The sequence below is a fragment of the Agelaius phoeniceus genome, chromosome Z (assembly GCF_051311805.1).
Source record: "Agelaius phoeniceus isolate bAgePho1 chromosome Z, bAgePho1.hap1, whole genome shotgun sequence".
Classification (NCBI taxonomy): domain Eukaryota; kingdom Metazoa; phylum Chordata; class Aves; order Passeriformes; family Icteridae; genus Agelaius; species Agelaius phoeniceus.
In genome coordinates this window covers 17,291,981-17,315,579 of record NC_135303.1, presented here as the reverse complement: position 1 = coordinate 17,315,579, position 23,599 = coordinate 17,291,981, and the positions used below count along the sequence as shown (strand labels likewise).

Genomic DNA, 23,599 nt, shown 5'->3' with positions numbered 1-23,599 from the left:
GCATGGCAGGCATCCAGATTCTCCTTCTTTGTCAAACTCAGAAACATACTTGCATAATGGAAAATTATTTTAAAAGGTCAGTAAAACCTCCAAACAGCCAATATCCTACATACTCTGACCTATCAAAGGATATGAAATGATAATCAGTTCAATAGCTTCCATCTTGTCCCTTGTTTTCCACCCAACAGAGAAGTGCAACAGTCACAGTGACTCCAAGCCCAGGAATAATTCTTCCTGCACTTCTCCCTCCACTGTCATTCCAGAGCTTTCTGCTCAATGTACAAGGTTTATCAAGAATTTTTGACTCCGTAATCAGAAGGCAACACAGACATAGGATAAATGGGATAAAAAACTACGGTTTCACTTCCAAAGTAAATACAAACATAAATATCTAGACATAGAACCTAGTCCCACATACTATCAGTTTATTCTTTATTTTGAAAAATACAGCGATGAGATGAGATGAGATGAGATGAGATGAGATGAGATGAGATGAGATGAGACGAGACGAGATGATGAGACCTTCACTCCACTCCTTCAGATTCACAATACCTACAATCCTGAGGGACAGCTCCTACAAACACCAGCTCTATCAGATCTCACCAGTTTTTCATAGTTTTTGTTTGGTTTTGGTTTGGTTGTTTTTTTAAATCATAACAAAGACATAAATACAACCAAGAAAATATGATAACCAGAGGTACACAGAGTTTGGTACCAGAGATGATCATGGTCTAGGTACCAGTGATTTGTGCTTTCAAGATTTCCCCATGACCCTAGGAAGAAAGCGATCAAAAAACCCCTGCATTGCTTGGCTAAAATGTTTCAAAATAAAACAAATTATGTTTTAGTTCAAAGCTTGCTTTAATCAAATATACCAAGGTAGGTTATTGAACAATAAATGAAGAGCTTTGCTTTAGGGTAAATTTAGGGAGGACAGCCCCAAATGTCACCCTAGGACAAGTCTGTTACGACTCGCAGTCAGTGTTCTTTTTGAATTATACCAATCTACACACGTGGATAAAAAAACACCTGACTGTTTTTCTGGGACCAGCCACAAGCAGCTGTCTATGCTTCTGTCTCTTGTTACTCTTCTGGACCCTCATTCTATATATGGTGTCTTGGTACTTACTGTTTTGCCTTCTAGGTATTTTTGATACCTCCACAGCTACGAATATGTCTTTGAATACCTCCAGCACATAGATAGAGAGTGTACCCCAAAAGCAATTAATCTTTTAATAGTACATTTCCTATGTTCACATTTCCTCTCTTCCTATCATATGTTAACAAAATAACTCCTTATGTTAAAGGTGTAATTGAGAGGTTAAATCAATTTCTAAATTGTTTTTTAATTAATATTGATTCAATGTCCCAATTTGACATACCCAACTCTATTAGATGGTGGCAACATAATGTGGTCTGACACAGTGAGACCCTTTTTTTAGAGGTGTAATGAAACACTCAAATTTTCTCTTAGAGTATCTCTAGAGTATTTTGTTAGTATGAGTACTAATAAAAAAAAATTACCCTTGCTTTTTTTGATTATTTGAATAAGAACAAAATTTGTACATAAAATTTTACCATACCCTGACAGTCCTTGAAGCATTTTTTAAATAAAAACAATTTCTTAGTGGAAAGCATGTGTTCAGGACTACCTATAGAAACTTAACCATACTTAATACAGCTGTCAGGACAGTACTTATATGGAATTATTCTTATAACTGACCTCTGTTTTATGTGTGTATCCTGATGAGAACCAAGACTGAAGAAAAAGATGAGGGAAAGTAAAGAAAGTAGGAAAAAAAGTGCAACAGTTAAGATACCACTGCACTATTTTGTATATGCACTATATCACCAAATTCAGTGTATGTATTTCAATATCTGACATTACTACATCTGTTAAATTTGATGCCAACACCACAGCACCTTTTGTAGCGAAAGATCTTTTTCTGTCGCTCATCATCTCTTAACTATGTGAAAATAGAAGGGTCAAATTGCACTCTGGCGTATCCATTTCTATTCATTAAAGCAGCCAGGTTTTACTGCACACAAATCTTGAGAAACATGAGACAATGAAAGAACATGCAATTAACAGAGAGTACTTAATGTTATCTCTACTCAGCAGCACCAAGTGCCCGTAATAGAGCAAGTCCGCTGTAATTCCATGGAAGATAAGATTTATATATCCCAGCACTTGTGTTACACACTGATGAACAGCATAAAATTGACATAATGGTTCTTCAGGACTACAAAACGTGTTTTCTTTTGCAGTTTAATTGACAATGACTACATTGACCTTTTCTCTATAATTGTAACTACAGTAGAGCAATTAGACAAATCGTCACCTCTATCATTTCCCACACATAATATGCAAAAGCAGAAAAAAGCAGACTATTAATCACCTTTTCATGCTGATGTTACAGCAGTACAATATTTTACACTTGCATACATAAATGAAAGCTGGAGTGAAAAAAAATTGTTTAAATCATATACTTCAATGAATGAAAAGTGACAACAACTATAGAAATGAAATATTAGAAATATTTAAAATCCTCTGATTTCTCAAATACTGTGTCCTAACTGAACATTTGCATCCTTCACTATTACCAAAATATTTTTTATGACTTTATGCAATTCACACTTGCACTTATGTTTGGCTCACTTAGAGCCCCTGTATTGTAAGTAGTAATAAACTAGATACTTCTACACAGACATTCTAAACCACCTGTGCATATAAAAAGTACTCAAGAAATTTGTAACATTTGGATTTTACATCCAATAATTCAGTATTAGAGCTGTCTCCTTGTTTTTCATTCCCTCTTCCTCTTCTCTGCAGGTATTTACTGTCACCTCCAAAGATGAGGTAACAAAACCACACAACACTTTGTGCTGTGCTATTATTCAAAATGCCCATGGTTGTTACTGGGAAATTGTAGAGTTTCCTGTTTTAGAAAGGAATTTCTTCACAAGATACAAATCCACAGCTACCAGCAATGTTGAAAAACATTGAAATTAATCTCTTATGGAATGTGTGTCACTAGGATTTGAATCCTGTTTTAAAAGGTAAAATTGTATCAGTTTTTTAAGACTAAGTTCATAATATAGACTTTATAATATATCATTAAGCTTCACCTTGTATTTCTAAAACAGGGTTTTGATCTTAATGTATAACTAAGTCTGGACACTGTACATTTATTAGTAAAACTTCTATGTTGAAAAATATCTTCTTTATGGAAGAGTCTGTAAAAAAAATTACTTTGATGTTCTTGAACAAACTCTGCATAACATGCATGAATATATATATATCTTTAAATATACAGACGTTATCCAATATTCAGTATTTCAAAGCAAAAATATTTTGAAATTTCAGGAAAAATTAAAGCCTTCTTTTGAATGATGAAACCTTCATAAAGAAAATTGCAGAACATCACCTCACTGTATGTATTTGTTGTAAGAATTTGTTTTCCAGAAGTGAAGGGATTTTGTGCAACTTCTGTTTCCAGACTTTTAAAAGCATACCACTAGTGAATGTTGTTTTTTAACTGGAACATAGCTGGGTTACCTATGTGAACTATACCACCAGTGAATTTCAGTGAATTTTAAAATACTGTAAGCTGAGAGCTGATGCTCAGCCAAAATACCTAAAAATTATTTCTTTTTTCTGTAGCCCTTTTAACATGCAATTGAACAACATATATGAATCTTATATGACATATGACTTGCTAAAATAAGATAGTTTAAAACAAGTTTCTGTTTAACACCACTGTTCTCATGGCACTTGCTGAGAAAGACTAATTGTGACAGGCAATAGACAGGATATGAAGAAGGGTTTCTAACACCTTCCCTCCTGATAAAATGAGTAGCATAACTTGCAGTCTCAGAAAGAGAAGCTTTACTTTGCTCTGCAATACTTTTTTAACCCTTTGAATGCTCAAAATAATGATGTAAAATGAGGCTTGAAAGGGAAGTGAGATAAATAATTTGCTGATGTAAAGCTGAAGATCCAGTGACAAATTCTATCTGTAATCTCATTTTTTGAGCTCTTGTGTTAGACCTGGGGACGGTAAAAATATGTGTTAGAAATCTCTAAACACCTAAACTGTATTAATGTGTTAGTAAGATTGTAAATGAAAAGACCAGCTATTAGAGCAAGATCCAGAGAAGAATGCCTCCCTGCCACCTGTTCTTACATCTCTCCAAGCAGCTTCCATTTTGGAAACCAATTTAAAAAAATGCTTCATGATGGTTTTTTTAAAGGTCTATCATTCACTTACAGACAATTATAATACATAATTCTAGAAAGCAATTTTATGAAAAAAGGAAAAATAAAACCAACTTAAACTCTACACATTCTTTTAACTTCTAAAAGGTTAATGTTTTATCTTAATGTATGTTACAGTACAGTATTGTACATTCGTTGTGTTGAGGTACTTGGAGCAGTACTTGAAGAGACCAATCGATCCATAAGAAATAAATATTAAATATTTAAGAAATAAATATTAAATTCCAATTTCAATATTTTCTGATTGATATGCTAGTAAAAAATGGCTACAACAGTGAAAATTCAAACTCTAAGTTTTGTATTCCTTTTTACAAAACCTGTGGTTTTCACATTGCTTCATCTTATTTATTTCATAGAATTCAAAGGAATTTCATAGGTATACAAATTAACAGATATATGAATATATCACCATTTACACCAGGGCTAATCAGGAAACATCTCTGCAAACTTCATTCAGCAAATATCTGACAGCATTGACCACTGGGATACATTCATTATACAGAAGAACAATTAGTCAAAGCAATGTTACAAGCAAAAATAAAAGTTCATGTGCTACTGAATATTCTTCTGAAATACTTATTTTAAAATTTGACCTGAAGTGTTTAAACATTCTTAACAGCCCTCAATTCTGTGATAAGATTTTTTCAAAACATGACTATGTTTTAATTAGAAAATTAAATCTGTCAGGGACAGCAAAGAAGAATGTTTATTACAGCATTCTGGGATAGTAACCTATAGTAATCACAAAAAACGAAAGATCTTTTAGAAGAGAATTATATAAGAAAATCCTCAAAGTAGGAACCTTTGCTTAGAGCACATGTTTAGAACAATTGTTTAGTATCACAGGTAAGGAGATGCCTAGATTAAGATATTACTAGAAAAGCTAGTTTATACTCATATTTTTTAACATTGCAGTTGATCTGAAGCTGCCCCTTAAACTCAATCAACCTAGAAGAAAAAAAGTCTCCAGATAAGGTGGGCATAGGTTGGATTCAAACCCAAGCAAAGACCTCAGCCAGCCCAGTTCTAGTTGCGATGCAGATACACCACTGGCCAGAGAGGTCTCATCCAATCAATTATTTGAGCCCAAAGCCCCTCTGAAAGGGCAGCCTTTTAAACTCATTGCTGTTTGCTGTGTTGTGTCATGTGTCTGTCTCCAACCTATGACTCCACATAACAGTATTTCAATTTTTTTCTGGATGCTAAATGCAAAATCAAAACAAACACAAACCAACACTATTTTTCTTGGAAGTTTATATAGTTTTAAAATAGAGTGGATTTTAGTGGGTTTATGCTGAATTGAGGTTTGAACATAACCTAAAATTTCTGAGTTACTCTAGCTATTATGTAAAATCAAGAGCATCCATTACATTTAGCTCCAAGCTACAATCATTATTGGCAGTTCTGTTGCTATTGTCATCAAGAAGAGACCAGAAACAGGCAGGAAAGCAGTCCAAATGGAGACCACTGAGCACAACTAAGTTACACAGAATGTATTTTCCTTTTTCTCCCGTTGCCCCAGGAGAGTCTAATATAATTTAAAATTCCTGACATGGTCTCCTAGGCCAGAAGACAATTAATGGATGAAAGCTTGAGCATGCACTTTTTATTTTTGCCCTGCTGAAATGCTAAAGGATGGCACAAATTTTCTAAGCTAAATTCTGCTGGCTAGTATTACTGTGTCTGAAAGTAGAAATAGAACTACAGTTTGCAATACAGATTAGAGAAACACTTTAGGTAGCAAATGGATATATATTTTATACACGCATAAAATATATCGCACATGTGAGGAAAGGCATCCTCTCAACACAGCCTGCATATGTCAAGATTTAAAGGACCACTTTAAAAGAAATCAAAACCAATAGATACAGACATGCAAAAAAAGAAACCACTGAAAACTATCAGCCAAAAGAAATACATAGATTGGAAGAAAATAGAGCTATGCAAGGTAAGATCTTCTACTTTAAGTAAGTTTTTAGAGTACGGAAGTATTTTCAGTATCAGAAAAAACTGCATGAAAATTTGAATGCCATCTGACAGGCCTTTCTAAGTAACATTTAGTATACTTTTCAGCCTAACAAGCAAACTGTTATACCTTGTTGATAAAAAGCTCCCAAGAGCAGCATGGAAAAGCAAGTTACGCAATAGAAAGGTATCTCGCCTTGAAGAGTAAAATTTATCTGAATCAATTCAATAAGGACATAAATATTTCAAGAGTGGGTATTTTCTCAGTGACTGTAATCAGAACCATAAAAAATTAAGTTGCTAGACTCTAAGTCGATTTATGTATGATTTATAAATATGTTGAAAATATGTTGGAATTAATGTATTTCATATACAAAACAGAATTAATTAAGGACTATAAAAGGCCTTTTGTCTCCTTTTAGTATTGTGCAAATCAAATGTATCTCCCAAATTTACTCTTCCAATCCAGGTATGGCTGGATATTTTTCCCTTTTATATCAGCTCATGCTTGATTTTCCAGATTGAAACAAATTGTGAAACTTCAGTAGCACTGAAAAGGACTTTCAAGATGCTTAGAAACATGAACTGGCAGAACTGCATAACTCCTAAAGTCAAGCTAATAGCAATGTGTATCTGGAAAGAATCAGAGGAGGGCAGAACAATTTATAGATAATCCACTATACACATCTGTGAGTTTGAAATTCAGTTTTATAAATCAATTACCATTGTTCAACAGTCGATGGAGAATAAAAATTAGCCTCTGGGCTCTGTTCTATTCTGCACTGGGCAGGGTCCACAAGCAGCTGATTAATCTTTCTGGCAGCCAGGCTTTTTCGATGCTGCATGCAGTCTCAGGTTTTGAAACAAAGGGTTTAGCATCACTAACTCTTGGTAAAGTCTGACTGAAATGTACTGTGGCTCCAGCAAAAAAAATATGACTGATATGTTACTCGTCAAGTAACAAATTATAGTAACTCAGACTTAGAAACTTGCCTAGATGTAACTCTTAGGATTTCCTTAAGTCTGCCTTAAGACTTCCCTAAATAGGAAGCATTCATTTATTCAACACCTTTAGCAGACCTACTCATATGCAAAAATCTATTATTAACCATCCAGAGAATATATTATATATGTATGTGTATATTTGCATTCAAAAAATGAAATATAAAGGCAAAAGCATAAACTTCAAGATACATTCTTTTTGAAAGAAAAGTAACAAAATATAAATAAAAATCAAAATAATTCCAACACTGTAACTGTACTGATCTCAAATAACCAGTTTTATTTGCGTGTTACTTTAACACACAATTTTTTTGTATAAAACCAGATGTATCATGTATCAAGCATGGCTTGTTATTCTGCTGACTTCTATAAATTGCTCATATAGAAGTATATTAGTTAATTTTACCAGAATGAAATTAAAGAATTAATCATTAATGACTTGTCATTTCTATTTGTGAAAGCTCTTTTTCTAAAAGTGAATGGAAGACCAATCTTTTTATTTTACTATACACAGATTTGGAAAAGCTTTCCAGGTAGGTTAACATTTCATTGCAGCTTGCCTTCCCTCCATCTATAGGAAACTTAAGGAACAAGCCAGGAAAACACTACTGGCAGCGTTTTGCCTCCAGACAATTCTTTTTTTAGGAGTACTTTTCATTTACTCGAGATCCACATACTTCATTGAAACACCTCTACTAATGACAAGCTGGCAGGTGTTGGTAAATCTGGCTAGCTACAGCAAGTCAAGAGGTAACAGAATTTCTTTTCTCAAGGGAAAGAGAAGTACCACTGTGTAGAACTAAGCAGATTCAAGAAAGCTAAAGTGACTCTTTACCCTGTGTGAAACTAAGCAGCTAAGCACAGATGGAATTTTCATTAGAAAAAATGATCATGTCAAAGGCAATAACCACCTATAAAAATGTTCTAAGGTAATTGAGAAAGAACTATGAAAATTTGAAATACAAAGCACTAAGAGCAGGTAAACTAGTTTTATTTTAACTCTATCCTTTGGAAACAAGACAGTCCTGCTCCCTTCTCTCATGTTCTGGGAGGTGTTGCAAGGACAGGCAGGAATGACAATAATATAGGAAAAAAACCACTGTCTTTGGAAACAAATTTTTTGATACTGTACTGCAAGGGAGCAGACTACAAACCTTAGTCTGGAGTGACTGGAACTTGGAAAATTTTTTCCAATACATAGTATTTGGAATTGCTCTTAACTCTCTGACTACCACAGACTCACAACCATCTACTAAATGCCACAGGCCAGACAAAGTAGACTATATCAGATAAAGTGAGAAGGGGAGGGAAAATTAAGACAAGAAATAAAACAGAGTAGGAGGTAAGTGGTACTGGAAAGACAAGAAAAGAATTATGGCAATACACGATTTTTCCCATTCTTCATTATAAGCAGCAACATCAATGATGCTGGTAGCAATATATCTCTAATTACTTGTGGGCCTTCTTTAGGGACCTCTTTGACCAATGCATTTTCCAGAATCAGGAGATAATGGTCTGTTCAAACATGTCATGACAAACTTTAAAAAATCAGAAGCAGGCAAGGAATATGGCTGCTATGGTGGACCTCAGTTCATGTATCTCCATTTACCTTAACAATCAAAACACAAACTAACACAAGAGGTTAGTATGAGAGTCACAGAGTGTGTAAGTTTGGAAGAGGCCTGGAAGGCACCTAGAATCCTTGTCTCTAAGGAGGAAGACCACACAGCCTCTCCGGGCAACTTGTGCTAGTAGTCAGCCACCATTACAGTGAAGAAACATTTTCTGCAGTTCAGAGAGAGCCTCCTGTGTTTGCCCACCACCTGTCGCTGAGCACCACTGGAAAGAGCCTGGCTCTGCTCTCTTTGCTCCCTTGTTTCATGTGCATATTCACACTGAACAGCCCCAGTTCTCTCAGCCTGCCCTCACAGAACAGCTGCTCAAGTCCCTTTATCTTCTTTATGGTCCTTTGCAGGACTCTATCCAGTATGTCCACACCCTTCTTGTACTTAGCAACTGAGAAACTGACATAGCATTCCTAGCGTGCCAGAATGACAGAAATTATACAAGTTATAAATGAGATATAAGTGGTTTTGACAGTGAAAAATTCAGGCTCTATTTAATAACTGGGCAGGATTTTTTCTGTATAGAACTGTGAGGCCTGGGAACACTCTGCCCCTCTGAAAGCTAGCAGGACAAGCTGGCTGAGTCCTAGCTCCCTTCAGGCACATGGAGGGGAGTATTTACCAGTTTCTTCTCTACTCCATGAGACAAAAAACTAGATTCATGTACTGAAGGAAGTCTCAGACCAATTCACCATAGTTCTGAGAAACAGCAAATCACAATCACAAGGTATGAACAGAAGTCAACAAGATTTCAAGCAGAGAGACCCAGTTTTAGCCTTTCAAAACTTTTATTCTTTGTGTTGCTTACTTGTTTTTCCCTGACTATATCCTATAGGCATCACCATGACCTCCACTTTAAACTACTGCTTATTTTCCTCATTACATTATTACTGCACATTCAGGGCAGTATACTATAATACTGCAAGTTATTCATTCTGTCAGCTCAACTTCCACTTCATCACTATCTTCCTCTTCCAGCTGAGTACAACTTTTCAAAGGTACATTAAAATCCTGTATCCTTTACAAGTCAGTACCTATTGGCTAATCTTGAATTCTAGAAACAAAATGTCCCTGCATTTAACATCACAGAAAATTCAGAATACACCAGTTTTCTTGGGTTTTAACAAAAGAAATGAAGGGCTCACTGAGTAACCTGATCAGGATTGAAGATAATTAGCATGCAGTATCTGACACATTTCCTGTTTATATGATTGCATGATCCCACCATAAGATAAGTTCATTCTCACCCACACATATACAAAGAAAAAAAACCCCACCAAATAATTCCTTTTTTTTTTTTCATTTTGAGCTTAGAACTCGTGCAGCAGGAAACAGCCTAAAGTGAATTTAGAACATGGTTATGTTCCTTTCAAATGGTACTCATAATGGATATACTGACAGGCTCTAAACAATGCAGTCAGTGCAGTAAATCATTGGGACACCCATTCCCTTTTTCTCTCTTCTTTTCAAGTACTGTGTCTATTCTGACTGCATGGTGAATTATAGGTTGCAACCTCAGAATATAACAGTAATTGCAATGAAGACTACATCTTCTTTTCAGAGCCATGGCAGGTTGGATTTTTTTAATTTTCTGTGCTGCTTTAAATTATAACACTGGAAGTATTTTATCTGTACAGAAATTCTATATATACAAGAAACCTTTTCGTTTTCATGATGCATTGAGGAATCAGATTTATAATACACTGTCATTTCCATGCCTTCAGGGAGCATTGCACTTTCCTAATTTTTGTAAGGAATGTCATACAGAAAATCATCAAGCCACATTTTGTGTCAAGTCTGCCATTTTTAATTATTAGCAACTAAGTTTAAGAAATTTCTCCTTTGGTTTAACAAGTGCATACCTATCTCACAGAGTTTTTTTTTATGCCACAACTCATAAAATTGTTTAGGCTGATGCTCGTCCCTTGCACTAAATTACCAACTAATCACAGGAGATATTTATCATCTCAAGTTTTTACATGAGAATTGTCAGACTTAATCACCCTCCTCATATTTTCACTATTTACAGACCGCCATTTATCATACATTTCAGCAGTGTGACAACAGTGGACTATTTTCCCCATTTTTCAAGTATGTTAAGAAAGACAAAAGCATGGTAAATCATGACAAGAGCTTGAAAGTTTTACTGTCTCTGATAACATACACCTCCACCAAAAAATGGTCCCTAAAAAAACTATTTATTTTTGTACCAGTTTTATCTCAGTTATAGAGATAAGTAGAATTAGCAGGCTAAAGCTAATAAATGGAAAGTTACACTTAATTATATAAAATGCATTCTGATTTTTATCATCGGTTAAACTCTGCAGATAGTATGAGAGTGATTTGTTCTAATCAAATGTTTGTAAAAATTAATTTCTTTGATAACAATGCTGAAGAAACAGTTCCCAGAAGCCTTTATAAAGTGGATTCAGGGCACGTTAATAGAAGCTGAGAAGATGACTAACACTGGTAAGATTAGTGATTTCTGGGGTAACTGCTGAGATATGTGTGGAATCATACCCCACATTCTTTTTCCACTGCACTGATGAGTAAGAAAACATTTAAAACAAAGATACCCAGAATAGCATAATTATATGGCCACTGCTTTATTCTGGAGGAAGTTCATCCGGCACTCGTGGGCATGAAAGGTGCAATTCTCACACAATACTGCACAACAAGAGCAAAACTAAATTATGTATGATATCACAACACTGAAATAAGGTATGAGTGACAATGCCCAAGTCGACCAAAGGAAACACTGAAGCATAAATGCTACCTTGGCGTTCACAGCATCACAAACTGAGCTGTGGGGAATCCATGCTTGGAGCAACTTGTTCTTTATGAACTGTACCCCATGGAAAAAACCCACAATGGAGCAGTCCTTGGAGAACTGCAGGCCATGGGTAGGACATATACTGGAGTAGTTTGTGCAGCAGATTGGGTAAGGATACCTTAAATGCCTGCCAGCTGGGCACCCAGCTGCTTCTCAGCCCCCCTTCTCAGTAGGACTGGGAAACAAAATAAGATGAAACAAGCCTGTAGATCAAGATAAGGAATAGGAAATCACTTGCCACCTATCCAAAACAGACTTGGTTTGGAGAAACTGATCTAGTTGCTAATTAGACAGAGCAGGACAATGAGAAACAAGAACAAATTTAGAAACACCTCAGCTGCCATTTTTTCCTGAGCAAAGTTTACTCCCAACTCCCTTTTCTCCCAGAGGGCAATGTGGAATGTGGGTTGCATTCAGTTCACAATACTTTCCTCTGTTGCTCCTTTCTTCTCATACTTTTCCCCTGCTCCTGTGTGGGTGTCTCATTTCACTTTATCCCACTACTCTGTACTAATCACAAAAGGGGTGTTTTTTCCCTTTTTATATAATCATTAAAAAAATAATACAAGACCCAGAACTTGAAGTCAATAAAAAAAATTGCCATGCTTAGGTGTATTCTTTGTCCAACTCGTATGCTTTGTTCTGAATTTTTAAAAAAACTTGACAGTCAGTTTCAAATCATTTCACAAAACATCTGCAGGGTAAAGCAAATTTTCCTCTAAATTTAATTAAAAAGTACGACATTCAAAAGAGTAAGTAATTTTAAAAGTAAAATTGATTTGTGTTACATTATTTCAGTTTTTATTGAGTTCAAGTTTTTAATGCAGCTGACTAAACATCTGATAAATATGCAGAGTACTCTAAGGAGATCTCTCAGATAACTCGGAATAGCTGAAATTACATTAGAATAAAGAAATGCTAGTATTCACCTAGAGTGATTGATGACAAATATTGCATAAAAGTACAGTTATTCTCTGGAAAAGTTTACTATATCCACAAGTCCAGATATTACACAAATAAGTATCAATGCTCTTGAAGTACATTGCAACTTCAGTCACATCTAAAGTGATGAATGCTAAGATGCATTGTAGACATCAAAGTTAAAATGGACATTTTTGATTAGGAAAAACATAGGCAAGATGAAAGCCTTGAATTCTTCCTTTAGAAGCAATTTCATTAAAAATAATTTCCACATCAAATATGCAGAGACTTTTAATTTCAGAAGGAAAAAACTTTTTCTTTTATTTTTCCAGAAAATAATTCTAGTGCTCACCAACCTTGCATTTTATTAAAAATACACTGTAAAAATGGAGTTACTATCGTGATGCTCATATCTGCTAGTGAAATGCTGGGGCATTCACATATACCAGCAGCTCTGGGACTAAACACATTGAGCTAATCTCTTGCTGAAATAATCTTCAGCACTGTATCCACTACCCACAACAAATCCAGGTCTCATCAGATGCTCCCAAGGCTGATTAGATGGATTTACATGAACTCATGGTAGGCAGTCAACATAACATTTTGAACACTTCTCTAATGTATGGAAGACCACATTAACAAAATTTATTCTACTAAGTAACAATGTGGAAACCCCAAAACACTCTGTGCCGACAACTATGATACCCAGGTCTGAGAAATTTGTAGTGCATTAGTGACCTAGTCAAATAAAATAGATGGAGAATCTCTGAAGGTGAATTCTCCTTTCTCCTGACTCTGAGGCTGTACAAACAGTTTGATTTTCAAGCTTATGGTCTGTTTCCATGTTTCCACTGAATTTTTTTTGTATGTTGACTTCCTGACTGCTCTCCTTGTTAAATGTCTGTATTTACACGTTCCTCTGTCCTGGACTCCAACTATAATCTCCACCAACAAATCTTAATCATTACAGTGTGGTTAGACTGTCCCATTACACTGCCTACTCTGGTTTATCCATAGTGGATTTTCATGGAAACAAAAAAGAAGAATGAGCTGTTTTCTCAGAAATGGAATAACAAGACTACATCCAGGTTTTCCATCTGTGCTAACAGCTCAAGGAGGTGCACATTAATGCCTCCCCTCCCCCCATCACCAGTCACAAGTCCAGTGATGGTTAGCAATATCACCACAAGGTAATTAACCAAAATTCTCACTGTTTTACTGTGCTATGGAGATATTGCATATCATCCTCCAAGTCACATCCATAACTTGCTCTTAAGAACATCCCGATGCTCTGCAAATCTCAGCTATCGAAGTCACCCACAAGCTACCTGCTACTGAAGTCACCCACAACGTGTGTAATAAATTATATGAAAAAATGCAGCTCTCTTGAGACATTATTACAAGAACATGTAGCACCACCTAAAGAGGAAGAACCAAAGTTCTTAAATGGTTGGGAAAATATTGTCGTTTCACTGTAAAACTAATTGATAATTTTGTATTGCAGGTGGAATCTTACCCTGGGTGACTGGAAGTGCCATGGCACAAAAAAGTCTCATTGTACCTGTAAATGAAGTTCCTTGCCTTATCTGCATTATTCTCTTCTTTCTAAGAAGAAAGATAGATACAGTAGGGGCTGGCAAACATCCTCTACACAAATATTATAAAAATATTATACAAATATAAGGAAATATTTTAGTAAGATGATAACTGAAGCAAGCAGAAACACTCTTAAGATTTCACAGTCACTGCATAGCTTTTATATGTCTGTCCCTAAGTGAATTATGTAACACAGATGTTAAAGTGAATTGCAACTCTCAGTCCACAGTGATGAGCTTCACAAAATAATGTTAGACTGTCTGCTGTTTGTCTCCTGATCATTATGGATATAATAAATAGCAGATGTTCCTCAAACTATTAAAAAAATCCATATACCTCTGAAAATTTTGCCAGCACATCATACTACATTTCCTGAATCCTTCAGGATTTGTTCCCACAAAACATTTATTTCTAGATGTTCTGTTTTTACTTCATCAACTGAAATTCAAAGGAACAAGGGCAGTGATCATAAAAACAACTTCAAGGTGATAAGGTTACTGAAAGCAAGCTTCAGAGTATATTATTCACCTCACCATGTACAAAGAACTCAATCCTTTGCAATTGCAAAGACTTGATGTAATCTACTCATGATGCATATGAAAAGAATTTGCAAGCTTGGTTTTGTTCATGTTTGAAAGAAGTAGGATTTTTTCTATAACAAATATAACCAATCTGAAAAATAGTATATGAAGCTTTTGAATGAGCTTTTTCCTTCATTTTAAAACTAATGTCAAGAGTATCTCAACTGAACATATTTTTTGTCTTAGGTAAATTTTTTTTTTTACTGTCCCACATAAGATTTTTAGATGCATATGTCCAAAAAAAAAATAGCTCTAATCAAAACACAGAAACAATGGTCTTCATCAATTCTTGCATATGCAGAAGAATCACAGCAACAAAAATCTTAGCAAGTGCCTGCCAAGCAGGCACTGAAAATTATAGTTATTATACTATATATAACTATATACTATATAGTTATATAGTAATATACTCTGAAAATTTAAGTTATTTAAGAAGAAATGTAATGATCACAGGATTAACTCTAACACCATGTCACAAGCAAGACAGGACTATAAGTGTTCTAGAGTTATACTCTTGCTTGTGGAAAGAATTTTAATGGATTTCTGGAAACAATCATGAAATCTGAAAGTAAGTTTTAAAACCAGTGACTTATTTCTGCCAAGCCATAATCAACTGCCTTTAAGAGCTACTTAGGTCTTGTAAGTTATACTGATGTTTTAAAAGCTTTCTAGCTTTCTTTCACACTCAATATTATGCACAAAAAAATGGAGCAAAACAGTTTTCCAAGGCTTTAAAGAAGCCTCAGCCCTCAGTTCTGTAAAGTGAGCAGAACACTGTCCTTTTAAGTTTGAAAAGATCTGGAATACAAGTCCTATGTAGTTGGATTTCACAAGTAAACCTGCTTGATAATGGGATGGGGAGTGGGGGAGAGGTGGAACTAATATTTATTTTAAAACAGGAATTGGGAAAAATGTTAGACTGCTACTATCTAATATGCACTGGAAAGGTATCAAGAGACTCAAGAGACAGAATCTCCTCTGACATTCCCTCTGACTAGGAGCCACCCAACGGCATTAAAAAAAAAAAAGGGTTAAGCTTAAATAATTGACTAATTTACTTAATTTAAACTAATTTGCATTTTAACCCAAGCACCTGAACAGTCCTGTGAGCTTTTGAAAGCTCACCTCTTTTCTCAAAGTGGGTACACTCAAAATACTGCGCTAATCTGGTGTTTTATTCAAATAAAGTCATGCAGTTGTATCATGTTCCTTTTACATATTTTTCCATTATTCTCAACTGAGCTTTTAGGAAGAGTAAAGCAATCAACTTTACTCAGTTCAGACTAGCATTTGGAGCTTCATGCCACTTTCAGAATAGGAATAATTTCTGAAATGTCAAATAACTGCTGCAGATCTACAGGCATTAATTATTTTCTAAATTCTCTCTTTTTTTTAACTAGAAGATAATTCAAATTTACAAACTTTAATTGTTATATTAAGTACTAACAAGTACAATTAGAAAAAACATGAAATGGAAAACCTTAAGAAGCAAAAATAAACAACTAGAAGTTACATACAGAAGCAGATTATCTATCACTCCTTGAAAGGGCTTCCTTGTCTTGCTAAGATTCACAATTCTTATAATTCATTCTCAGTGTGAAGTTTTAGAGTAATATACATAGAATTAAAATATATACTTATTTTTATAGTAATTCTAATAAAGGATTTTCAAGAACAGTTTGACAGCAGTTCAGATCAAACTTAGCAGACTGCTGTACTCAAAACATCCAAGCAGATGGATATATGTTTCTAAGTACTTTAATTAAAACCTGAAAACTGCCTGGTTTTTTAATTTGAATTTTTATTCTTATTACTTTTTCTAGTTTATCCTGGAAGTTTCCAGTCACCTCATTACACATGTGAAAATAAGGCCCTACAGACAGAAAGATGAGGCAACTAAATCCTTTCAAAACCAATGAAGTTTCATCAAAGGTCTGACCTAAACAAACAAATCCAAAAAACGGTCTTAAGGACTAAAAGAAGTTATGGCAAAAGTTACTGGTACTTCCTAGTGAACACAATGCAATTTTATTACTTTTGGAATACTACACTTTCACCAAAGTCTGAGCTCACCTACACATCAGTACACCTTAATGACTTTTGAAAACCTTGAAAGCATACCTTATTACGAAAACCAAAAAGTAATCATGGGAAAGAAGTACAATTGCTAGAATACATTATTCTGGTTTAAATGAAACTGTTTTAGAACCCCTTTCTGTTATAAGTGTCTTTTTCCTTTTGCTTAAAGCAGCAGTTATAATGAAATAGTAAGGCAGAAGTAATTAAAATATTCTTTCCTTTGTACCGTCAGGCACTGACTTGGCTCATTTTTTTGTTTAAAAAAAAAAGCTCACTTTTAAAATTCTCATTTTTCATCTGATCAGTGATATAACTATACATAATCTTTGTCCACATACTTGATGTTGAAATAGATAAATTGATCAAAAGATCAGAATACAGCAGGATAGGAGGTATTCTGGTCAAAAGGAAAAGGCTAGTTTATAACCCAGCATCATTCTTCCATTTTGATTCTGAAGTTCTTTGCAAAAAAAAAAAAATCAAAACCAAACAACCTTGTTGCTTTCTAAAATACAAGAATTCCACTTATTAATTCACAAGCAATTTATTCTTACTTATATAGTCAAATGTATGCTTCACTGTTTGAGTGCATATAAATTTATCTAAATCCTGGACAGTTCAATAGCAATTGAACATTTCACTCTCCAGAAATCTGCTTTAAACAACTTAGTCCTGCCATCTGGTCACAACTAAACTAATCTCCGTTGTAGAAATAGGCAAACACACCACAAAATAGGTGTCTGGATGATTTACCCAAAACAAGCAAGAACAAGCACTCAGCAAACATTATTTGCTTTAATCAATGTCCTCCAACCCCCAAGCCATAAGGAATTATTCTCAACTAACAGAACCAGTTAAATTTGCATTACACTGCTTTTGGATGCCATAATGAAGTTACCTGTCATTAATGATCCAGTTCAGACACAGATTGAGAGAATTAAGGTTTTTGCATCTCTTTACTATTTCCATCACGGTTTCATTGTCCAGTTCTGTGATATGACGTAGGTCCAAGCTTGAAAGATTTCTTAGCTATTGAGACAAATATGAGAGAAAGAAACAATCTGAAATTCATTCACATACATAACTGTTGAAAAAACTGTTAATTTTTTTGGAAGTTACACAATATATGCAAGCTAGTCATGAAAGATATGATTACTATATCTTTTACAAAAAGCAAACATACCAGAGATATTCACAGAATTCAGCTTGAGCAAAGTTGTGATTCAGGCACCCAGTTAGTACATAAAATCCAGACATTCTCACTCAAGGTGTCATACAACCTACAATAAGGGCCTCCTCCTCGTAAATACATGGAGTGTAAGATAGCGAGGTAAAATATCAACTCACTTAGCCATAGGAAAAATAAGGCATGGAAGGAAGTGAGACAGCATTTTGTGCTTAGATTCAAATAAATGCAATTAACAACTCCAGAGTATAAGGCTTTCAAAGTAAACAAATAATACAAACTCCCTGGAAAATACAGTATTTATACTGTAGTCTCATCTGCACAGTTATCAATAACAGATTGGATATTCTAAACAACAAAATTTGGAGTCACAAAACAATATGATTAGGAGTTATGCACTAATTAAACTGACTTATTCCTAGTGTTAATCATTCCCATGTCCTTCAAAACCAAACCCTTTTACAACTTTTATCAGTTATGGATGCAAAAAAAAAATGTTGACAGACTTCTCCAGTATCACTTTAGTCATAATAACCTCCAAGTACTGTTTGCTTTTTAAGCTGTCTGAAATAATCTCTGTTATACTCTGGAAAAATAATTGCATTAGGCAATATTGACACTTTAATTAAATTTACTTTCCCTGTAAGAGAGAAAAAATGATCCTCATCAGTGATTTAAGTCACTAATGATTTGATTAGGTAAAGACATCCAACTGAGATCACAAAATTGGTCCACTTCAGTAGTTAATTATTAAGTCAATGTATTTAGGACAAGTGGGGAGGGGGAGAGGTGGCAGCCTGGGGTGAGAAGAAAAGAAGAAAGAGAAAAGGACTTCGAATGTAGCCTTCCACAGAAAGTGAAGTTTCGTTCTTTAAGTTTTTAACAGGCTCCAAAAAAAGCTGAAGATAAACTACATGCCATTCCCAAAAATTCTGCAAAACAAGCATAATATCAAGAACCCTCACCTCTGAGGAACATCTGTAGGGTACATCTACAGAATCTAGGACAATAATATTTCTAATATTATGATACTACCATAGGTATCACTGTGGGGGTAACTGGCTGTATTGCCACTAGAATTCTGAAATAAACTTTGTGTATTAGGGAGCAGAGCATATAGTGATTGATACTGTGTTGGCAAAAGAGACACCTTTTACAAGCTCCGTCTATTTTAATTTCATACATACTGCACCAGCATCAAGTTTATCTTCTATGTGCCAAAAAATGGCTCATAACCAATTTCTCTTTTTTTCCTGCATAAATTACAAGGGGAAGCTTTCAGCAACTGTAAATTTCCCCACCTTCATAAAGCTATTCATACTAAATATTTCAGCTTTTAAACCATGCAGGCAATAATGTGGTCTATGCCTGTAACATATAAAATACACCTGCTGGACAATTCAACAATATGTTCTATGACATTAAACGACTAAGGAGACTTAAAAGACAAGTAGAAAATCCTCCCACTTAAGAAAACCCCAATCTTTCTTTCTCAACAACATTCTTCTTATGAGAAGATGATGATACTGGTGATTCTTTTGCCATTATTATTACTTACAGACTAAAACATACAAATATACACTAAAGTATCAATGCATGGAAAGGGGCCAGTGCTCCTTTAAAAATGCCTAAAAACTGTGTCCTCAAATTAGGTAAGAGGTAACAACCATATATTATCTACCTCAATGATCCAATGATGAATGCAGCAGAAAGCATTTGTGGTTTCCCAGGAAAAAAAAATTGGCATTGCATGGCTGGAATCAAAAACTAAACTGACTTCCTAGAATTCCTGTCTACCAAATTAATAGGGTTTTCAAGGCAGATTTTTGTTCCTTACCCTCACAGGAGAATGATCATTCCCTCATTGCTTCTTTCCTTCACACTAGTAATAGTCTATCTAATATTATATTCAGTATAGAGTAACTCAACCATCACTTGTCTCTTTTACTGTCACATTCCTTCATTTTAAACACCTGACCTACTTGACAGGTTAATTCTTCTTTTTCTCAGGCACTACATACTCAATGAAGAAAACCTTTGTGTCTTAGAAGTTTGAAGAGACTGTTTCAGATTGATACATACTCAATATAACATAGTCTCTACAACCTCAGAATTGCCATTACAGAAGTGTCAATGGCTTTCAAGACCTGCAGAACTGAATACACACTTGCATTTGAGACAATTTCGGATCAATCTGAATACAACAGTGAAAAGAAAACCTCCCTGCCTACTTAGGAGGTATCAACATCCCATTACTGGTCAGTGAACTGCAATAAATGTGTATGTAATAATTTTTCATTAAAAGTATCTACACCTTAACAACAAATTTCATACTTTATATATTACCTGAGAAGTAATTTTAGAGAAGTGCTACAATCACTACTATGAAGAAATTGGAAGAGAAAAACACTAACCTTCACAGTTAAAAGTAGTATGATATTAAAAAGAAAAACCCAACTTCTCCAAAGTAGACAATTAAAAAACAGATGCTAGACTCCACAGTGCATTCATAAATTCTGATATTAAAATAGTGTACCTTTAAACAGTATTTCTTCAAGAGCAAGAGTATATTCTGTAACTTAAATAATCAATCTTACAGAATTAGGATGCATAATATTTTTCCTTTTGTGTTTTTTTTTTAACCAAACTTGTTTTGTTCATGCAGCAACACCATTTTACTGAGCAATTTCAGGGCCCTTCTTCTGCAGATATCCAAGCTTTTCTTGAAATCTTAATTTTATAGCTTTGCAAATAAGCATGCATGAGCAGAATTTAAACTTTGAACTCGGCTACCTCAGTTAAAACGTTTTAACGGAAAAAGAAATATTTAATGTGACAAAACACACAATGCAAATAAGTAGGCAGAGGGCTTAAAATATGAAACAGAAAATAGCAGAATTTTAAAAAGCAGCAACACTTAAACTAATTTTGTATGATACTTATAAACACATTCTTGTTGAAATTACTGATTATCACTTACACAAAAGTAATGGCATTATTACCTTTGGATCTCAGATATTTTAAAATATGCTAAAACCTTTGGGGTTTTTAAACACTTTGGTTGGTTGCCTTAATTGAAATTTTATGCCAAATGATATATTTGAAGATTCAGAGTTTATCATACTGTTTGTGTGCCTGAATGTCATGCAATTAATAAGATTTCTATCTTGACTACCGAAACTTGGAACACTAAAATATGTGTAGTGCTTTAGGTGATAGAAAATTATTATTACCATTGGGATCATAGGTAATTGAAGGGTGGGTGTATCAACTCCTGTGAATATTTAGATGTTATTGTATAGAAATTGCTATTATAATGGGTACACAAATTTTTTACCATTGCATGCTTCCCTAATTCCTGTAGAGACATGCTGCCCTAAAAAGCATAGAAGAGAACAGAACTATAGAATCATTTAGGTTGGAAAAGAACTTTAAACCTCAGTCCAATTGAAACCTATAACTGACAAGTCCACCGCTAAACAATTCATGTAAGATTAATCCTCTTCAGTATGACAGCCAAATAATTTCAGAAGGAAAGTCCTTATAAGGACTTAATGAGCTTTAAACTCAGATCTTTTGCTAATTAAGCTTACTTTTCTTGGCACTCTGTGTATACATGCCTTCAGGGAATAAACTGGTCTCTGATTTAAGTCTCCAAAAGCAAATGTATGACTGCAGGAAATGAAAAACAGCTACATAAAAAAAAAAACTGTAAACCATATTCTTTGGCTTGTAATATCAATAGAATCTATGAACTATTTTTTAAAAAGTCACTCACATTCATTAATTTTTACTGAAGAGCTGCAATAACTGAACTACACAATTCAGATATACTGTGATCCTAGAATAGTAATCATACACGGCCTAAAGATTTGGAAAATTATTGAATAGTTAGAAAGGAGACCATTTTCCCAAAGACTGACCAAATTGTTTTGCATATTAATAAGTTTTAATTTCAATTCTTAGGTACTGTGAAACATTGAGGTTCCATTGCTTAAGTAACAAACAAGCAATCAGAAACTCTGTTGGAAGGACAAAGATTTAATTACCTCTAGGGGAGGGACTTGCACACATATAAACTGCACATATAGTATCTGTGTTACAAGACTCATTTCCAGTTTATAAACGATGAAAGTTGCTGTAGAATTCCATTTTTACTGATTCATAGTTTACGTCTTCATGTTATTTACTGTCAAGTACTTCTAATAAATTTTTTGGGGGCAGTAGAGGGGAACTGGAAGTTTCCTAGATCCAACACTTTCAACCATGCAGTCTTCTCTGCAATGTCTTTTTCACTTCATTGAAAGAAATGGCAGTTGGGTAAAACCATCTAATTCTTCAAAAGAGGAGGAAGAACTTCTTAAGAGGGACACATTTAACTTCATTCAACAAAATCATCAGGTTCAGTTTGACAAGATGAAAAAATGTTCACTTACACAGCACCATATCAGGTAAAAGTTTCAAGCCAACACTCATGAAGAATGTCCCAGAATCACTGCATTCAAAAACCCTCACTTAATGCCTTTTTCCTGTCATTGAAAGACTAATATTTAAAAGGGCACATTACTAAAGGCAAATAGATTGAAATAAATCATATTTCATCTTATGAAATCCAGCTTATTATACAAATTGATTAAGATACTGTTTTCTCTGTACCTAGCCAAAGAACAGCAATCATGCCCTTAGGCAGGAAGCTTAATGATTTTAAGATCAGAATGTATGCTGAAATACTACCATAAAAAGAGCAAAAAGCAGAACACCTGGTGTCAAAACAAATCATTTACTAGAAAGAAACCATACATTACCCCAGTTCAGAAAGGCTCTTGTAAAATCAGTCCCGTCATGTGTAGATTATCATCATGTATCTGTCACACTGATGATTTCTACACTGAATGAGCCCAAAAATTTGCTGCATAAATCTAAATTTTGATTGACTTCATACTGACCACCAACTGAGACACAGGTATCACTAAGTTAGATTGGACATGGGTAACTATTATGAGATGAAGAAGTGAAGATCACATGATTCCAAAAGCAGTTCTTAGATTAATTGTCTTCATGCATTGGTGATTAGCAGAATAAGTTAGAAATTTTTTCTGTCGAGGTTCTGTACAAGGATTCATACATAAACAGATATCTGTAACCAAAATTTCCAGACAGTCTGTCAGAAATACATGGTGTAGAAGCACAGAGTATATTGTTACAAAGCTATTACCCTTGCATATATACCAGAAACCAAAGGAAGAAGCCAAGGAAGTGGCTTGGTAATAAAATTATATCTAGATGTCAAGATTTGCTGATGCCAGCTGTACAAAGTCTATTAAAAATGCAACAATTAAACTCTTGAGAAGCAATTACCACAACAGGGGAGGAAAATGCCACTGCTCTTGAGGTCAAAGCTGTAACACTACAAAATCACTACCGTGCTAGAAAGAATACAAAGTTTCTTATTCCCACACAGTTAAATGATTACCCTTCTGGCTGCTCTGTGCTCAACACAATCACCTAATGTGCACAGGCACTTTTCACATT

The 23,599-nt window shown here is 34.6% G+C and overlaps 1 protein-coding gene across 1 annotated transcript in view; it reads right to left on the bottom strand.

Annotated features, from left to right (window-relative positions):
• FBXL17 (F-box and leucine rich repeat protein 17) overlaps positions 1–23,599 on the bottom strand; it is a 268,473-nt gene that overhangs the window by 158,826 nt on the left and 86,048 nt on the right. Inside the window, exon 6 of the mRNA XM_054653341.2 lies at positions 17,780–17,910. Within this exon, the coding sequence (XP_054509316.2) occupies positions 17,780–17,910 (131 nt within the window). The remainder of the gene's footprint in view (positions 1–17,779; positions 17,911–23,599) is intronic.